General features: G+C 32.3%; 1 protein-coding gene across 1 annotated transcript; it reads left to right on the plus strand.

Annotated features, from left to right (window-relative positions):
- Positions 1-2,990: 2,990 nt before the first annotated feature.
- On the plus strand, positions 2,991-4,538 carry LOC107060575 (anthocyanidin 3-O-glucosyltransferase 5-like). Its single transcript, XM_015308592.1, has 2 exons — positions 2,991-3,768; positions 3,879-4,538. The coding sequence occupies exons 1-2, from the start codon at positions 2,998-3,000 to the stop codon at positions 4,530-4,532; spliced, it is 1,425 nt and encodes a 474-aa protein (XP_015164078.1). The 5' UTR covers positions 2,991-2,997; the 3' UTR covers positions 4,533-4,538.
- The last annotated feature ends 1,718 nt before the right edge of the window (positions 4,539-6,256 follow it).

A 6,256-nucleotide genomic window follows, 5' to 3' on the forward strand; every position in this document is an offset into this window, starting at 1 on the left:
GATATATGTTTGTAATTGCTCATTATGATGCATGTATGTATGCGAATGATTGCATTATTGATCACCCTAATCTTAAATGAGGATAATTGAATAATTGTATGCCATGAATCACCTCTTGTTGTATGATTGTGAGAATATACATTGTGATTGTGGTTTGTTGAATGGAACGAGTGTTATGTTTCGACACACTAACTTGGATCGGTTGCCACGTTCCGGCATAAATATGAGATTGGTTGCCACGTTCCGGCATAAACATGGGATCGGTTGCCACGTTCCGGCATAAATATGGGATAATTTGCACGTTCCGGCATAAACATTGGATCGGGTACCACGTTCCAGTATGCTAACGTGGTACCATGAGATGACTATTGAATTGTGTTATGTATCTATTTGTGATGATTATGTTCATATCTAATGATGATTGCTATTGGAAGACTGTGTGTTGCTCTAAATTGATAACCAATGTGTATTATTGAGAACGTGGGATGCTACATTGATCCTGAAAAGATGACTAATATTGTATATGTTCCGTATATGCTTGTTTTATAATGTTATGGTTACTTGCATGTGTTTCAATACCAGTACACTGTGGTTGTGTACTGATACTACACTTGCTTGTTCTTTGTTGAGTACAGGGCATCTTCAAGCGACTATTGATAGACCTCAGCTAAGTGACTATTGATCGTGATCGGATTCAAGGGTGAGCCAATTCTTTCAGGCTGCCATGGATCTCTCATGTTTAAGTCCATTCTTTTCAGATTAAGACTATTTGTTTAAGGTGTTTGTTTAGTTTCGGGGTTGTACCCATTGTTCTTAGACTTGTCGTTAGTAGAGTTTTGGTACAATGACTTTCAGGTTCTAGGGGGTGTTCTTCCGCATTAGTTTGGTTAGTTGTTTGTAAAAACCTTAGAGTGTATGGGGACTCCATTTTTATAGTCATTTAAACCTGCTTCTGTATCTTTAAGTGCCTTAGTTTTCATAAAATTTGTTTGTTTGAGTTGTAGTAATGGTTCTTCCACCGGAGGGTTTGTGTGGGTGCCAATCATGACGGTCTGGGTCGTGACAACACTAGTGAGAAACTTTAAGCTATCGTTTTAATAATACAAGTGTGTAGCTGAGTGTCATGTGCACGTTCTCAAATTTTAAGTTTATAATATTAGACCACATAATATTTTAAAAGTTCACATTAGATTAATAAGATATTTAAGATATATCAAAAAGATTTTGACAATAAGAATCAAAGTAGCGTATTGGAACATAAGTCTTAACATTTACTAACTTTAAAAACTCTTATCAATATAATAACTTCTGAATCAAAATTCTATTTTCCTCCCTAATTTAACACTTACTGATAATTGAGAGTTTTGAATTTGTTTAACAATCACTGCATGATCATTTGAGTATTAACTAATTCTAGATTTTCTAACCAAAAAGTTTTGTAACTCCATAAATATCAAATGAGTGTGGTATCTAACTAGACAAAATTAAAAGAGGTTCATGATATTAGAGGGTTTTGTTTGTCTGTTTCTAGAAAGAGAAAACCAAACACGAGATTTATTTATTGATTTCAAGTGAATATGACATATTTATAGTTAAGTGTCAAATTAGACCATGTAGAACCAAACTATCTGAAAAAGGTGGCTCTCCAAACCGCTGAGGCTGGAGATAAAATTGTTGTTGCTGAAGTTTGTAGACTGGTCTCTCAAATGGGAAGTCAAAATATCAAATGCAAAATATTGTTCACGTGTTTATTTTATTAAATTTTTATCTTTTAATATAATGGGTATCCACTCATATTTATCCATTTTAAATGGGTTGGGTATCCAACTCATTTAAAAATGGGCAAAAATGAATAATACTCATATTATTCATTTAAAAGTGGATATTAAAATGGATAAAATGGGTAAAAGATGTTCATTCATAAAAGAAAGAAAAGTGGTGAGGAGTGGGGTGGTAAAAAAAAGCTTTTTAAAATTTATTTATTTTCTATAAAAAAATTGATTTTTTTTTACATTTTTTTGGGATAGGGGGAGTGGGGGGCCTGTGGGGGGGTGCTGGTAGGAGGGTGGGGTGGTAAAAAAGACTTTTTTATGGGGGTTACAGAGGAGCTAGTAGGGGGGAGGGGGACTGGTTAGGGGGTTGGATGATTGTTATTATTTTTTATTAAAAAACAACAAACTAATTTCTTTTTACATTTTTTTTGGGATAGGGGGAAGGGTAGGGGATAGAGTGATAAAAGAAACTTTAAAAAGATTTTTTAAAAAAAACTTTTAACAAGATCTCTACTATAATATGACTATTCATATTTATCCATATTATCCACTGGTATTCGTTTTTACCCTTAAAAAAATGTCAATTAGCAGTAAAAAATATTCTTTTGAAATAAATTAAAAAGAAAAGTAAAAATAAGTAAATTAAAACAGAGGACAAACATTTTTCATATGCTCTCTTTTCCTTGTAGGCACTTGTGACCGCCAAGCAAACAAACATTATTTGTAATATTTGTGGTTCTTAGATCTGCTGACCCCATGCTAGAGGACCTTCTTTAAGCAAACAAACATTATTTGTAATATTTGTGGTTCTTAGATCTGCTGACCCCATGCTAGAGGACCTTCTTTAAGCAAACAAACATTATTTGTAATATTTGTGGTTCTTAGATCTGCTGACCCCATGCTAGAGGACCTTCTTTAAGCAAACAAACATTATTTGTAATATTTGTGGTTCTTAGATCTGCTGACCCCATGCTAGAGGACCTTCTTTAAGCAAACAAACATTATTTGTAATATTTGTGGTTCTTAGATCTGCTGACCCCATGCTAGAGGACCTTCTTTTGTTTGTTTCCCTTAAGAAAAAGACTAGTCATGTAGTTATGTCCCTTTAGCTTTGAAATTAAATTATTTATGATTTTTCAAACTTTGTGATTCCTATAAAGTCCATACACAAAAGACTTTCATTTTTGTAAAATTCATCAACATTTTTTTGAATTTCTCTCTTTTCATGGATAACACACAACTTCATGTTGCTATAGTGTCAAGCCCTGGTATGGGACATTTAATCCCAGTACTAGTCTTAGGCAATCGATTAGCCACTAATCATAATATCAAAATTACAATTCTTGCTATCACAACAACCTCTTCATCGTCCGAAATCAAATTTCTCAAGCAATCCAACGAGAAAAAAACTATTGAAATTATTCCTATTCCATCGGTCGATATTTCCCACCTAATAGACTCCACTACTAAAGTTATCACTCAATTACGTCTATTGGTTCGCGAAGCATTGCCTGGAATTCGTTCAGGCATAGCTTCAATGAACCATCGTCCAGATGCTCTCATTGTCGACATTTTTGGCACACAAATGTTGTCCATAGCCGAAGAATTCAACATTCCTAAGTATGTGTTCCATACTTCTACTGCATGGTTATTAGCGGTATTTATATACCAACAAGTTATTGACCAAGAAATTCAGGGTGAACATGTTGATCTTAAACAACCTTTGGAAATTCCGGGTTGCAAAGCGTTACAACCGGATGATGTGATGGATCCCATGATGGATCGGAACGATCAACAATATCATGAGTATCTTAAACTAACAATGGAATATACGTGTTTTGATGGAATCTTGATTAATACTTGGAAAGATTTAGAAGGTGAGACTATCAAAGCGCTTCGAAGTAATGAAAAGTTGCAACCAGGTCTAAAGGTGCCACTTCCAATTTACCCAATTGGTCCCTTGAGGAGAACATTTGAAATAACTGAACGTGATGAGGTAATAACTAATTAAGTGACCATACGAAAAATCAAGTCTATTATATTCAGTATCATATATGCATAGTTTTAAGTCTAAATCATTGTTCTTTTGTCTATATTTTCAAACAGGTGATTCAATGGTTAGACAAGCAAAATTACGAGTCAATTCTATTTGTATCATTTGGAAGTGGTGGAGCCCTTTCATCTCAACAAATGATTGAGCTTGCATGGGGTTTGGAATTAAGCCAACAAAAATTTGTTTGGGTGGTACGTCCACCGTCCGATGGCGATCTAGATAATGCATATTTAAACTCCAATGGGAACGATACACGTGTCATGTCTGAATACTTACCGGAGGGTTTTTTAACTAGGACTAAAGATATGGGACTAGTAGTTCCTATGTGGGCCAAACAAGTTGAAATTTTGAGTCATTCATCAGTAGGTGGGTTTATGTCACATTGTGGATGGAATTCGACGATTGAAAGTCTTACGAATGGGGTTCCTATGATTGCCTGGCCATTATACGCTGAGCAAAAAATGAACGCCGCCATGCTTACGGAGGAGATAGGGGTGGCAGTTCGACCGGACATTTCACCGACGAAAAAATTGGTGAAGAGAGAGGAGATTCAAGGAATGGTGAGGATTTTAATGGATACAAAAGAAGGGAAGAGTATAAGGGAAAAGGCTAAGAAACTAAAGATAAGTGCGGAAAATGCACTAAGTGAAGGAGGTTCATCTTACAACTCAATGTGTGAACTTGTGAAGGATATTCGTACAAGATAATTATGGTCCAATTTTATTTTATATTCAGTATTCGAAGTTTATAAACTCAATTATTCTAAATTCATGTTGAGCATATTCACTAAGAATAAAGTACTCTCTATCAAGATCCAATGTTGGAACGGAATGATCTATAATCCCGCGATTGGATGATCCAAGGCATAGAGTCTAATCATTCAGATGGAATTCTTATGAATACTTAAGAAAATTTTGAACCTTTATTAGTGCACGCGCTTAGATAAAACGAACATTTAGACTTCGGTAGTCCTCTTCCAAATTATGTGAAAGTACTTGACTAATTACAAAATTTAAGATTAAAAAAAAAGATTTCGATATTATATGGTTTTTAGTAATTTCATTATAGTAATTTCTGTGATTATATATTATTTTATTAAAAATAAAATAAAAAATTTAGTATTAAACTTTTACTAAATATTAAAAATGTCTTTTTTTAAAGATTAACTAAAAATGAAAGAGTGTAAGATAAACGGAACAAAAGGAGTAGTAATTTTATTTACAGATATAAGGCGTAGTTATATAGCACATGCTTTTCGGCTATTATTTTCAGTAAAGTTGTAGCAATCATAGTAGTTGGTGTGTATTATACGCACCATTGATCGATCTAACAAAAATAATAATTAAAATATTAAATTTCGAAGGATTTAATTATTCAGATAATAATTTCTGATAAATACCAAAATCTTCGATATCATTTCTTCTCTTTTCAAATTACAACTTAAATAATTATGTATTAAAAGTTTAAGTAGTGCTTCTTGACTATTTATATTGAGATATGTGTGACTTATTAGATTTGTACTATTTAATTTCGATTGTTTTATGAGAACGACTGATTTTATCAGTTGCATTTCAATTCTGCACTTTATTATTAAGCATTTTTTCTATTAAAAGGACTAAAATGTTCTTAAAATTATTCAAAAAAAAAAAGTCACATTCTCCCTATTTTATTCATTTTAATTCTTATAAATAAATTGCGATGCACTCTTTCTTTTATGCAAATGCAATGAATTATCATTTATTTTCTCTTTCTCTTTTATTCATCTAATTTCTCTATTTTTATCCTCACCAGTTATAAAATGGAAATGTTCAAATCAAAAACAAAAATATTTTTAAAAAAATATAAAAGGAAAAAGTAAAATATATAAATAAAAACAAAAAAGTAAAACTTCCTTTACTTGTTCAATTTGAACTACGTACGCCTTTAAAAAATATTAATTGACATGAGTATGCTTTCATAATACTTATATTAATTAATATTTAATCTTTGATGTTGCAAAATAATTTTTTGAAAAATAATAATTAATATTAACAAGGGAAAATTGTATGAAATAGCAAACTACTAATTCAAATTAAATGTTATAGTCATAGTTTCTTTTATTTGTAATTCGTAGCAAACATTTCATGTTTTTTGCCATCCCATTTGTATACCGAAATATACAAATGCAGGACCCATTTGTATATCGAAAATACAAATAGACCGAAATATACAAATGCATGACCCATTTGTATACCGAAATATACAAATGCAGGACCCATTTGTATATCGAAAATACAAATAGACCGAAATATACAAATGCATGACCCATTTGTATACCGAAATATACAAATGCAGGACCCATTTGTATATCGAAAATACAAATAGACCGAAATATACAAATGCATGACCCATTTGTATACCGAAATATACAAATGCAGGACCCATTTGTATA

The sequence above is a fragment of the Solanum tuberosum genome, unplaced genomic scaffold (genome assembly GCF_000226075.1).
Source record: "Solanum tuberosum cultivar DM 1-3 516 R44 unplaced genomic scaffold, SolTub_3.0 scf00085, whole genome shotgun sequence".
Classification (NCBI taxonomy): Eukaryota; Viridiplantae; Streptophyta; class Magnoliopsida; order Solanales; family Solanaceae; genus Solanum; species Solanum tuberosum.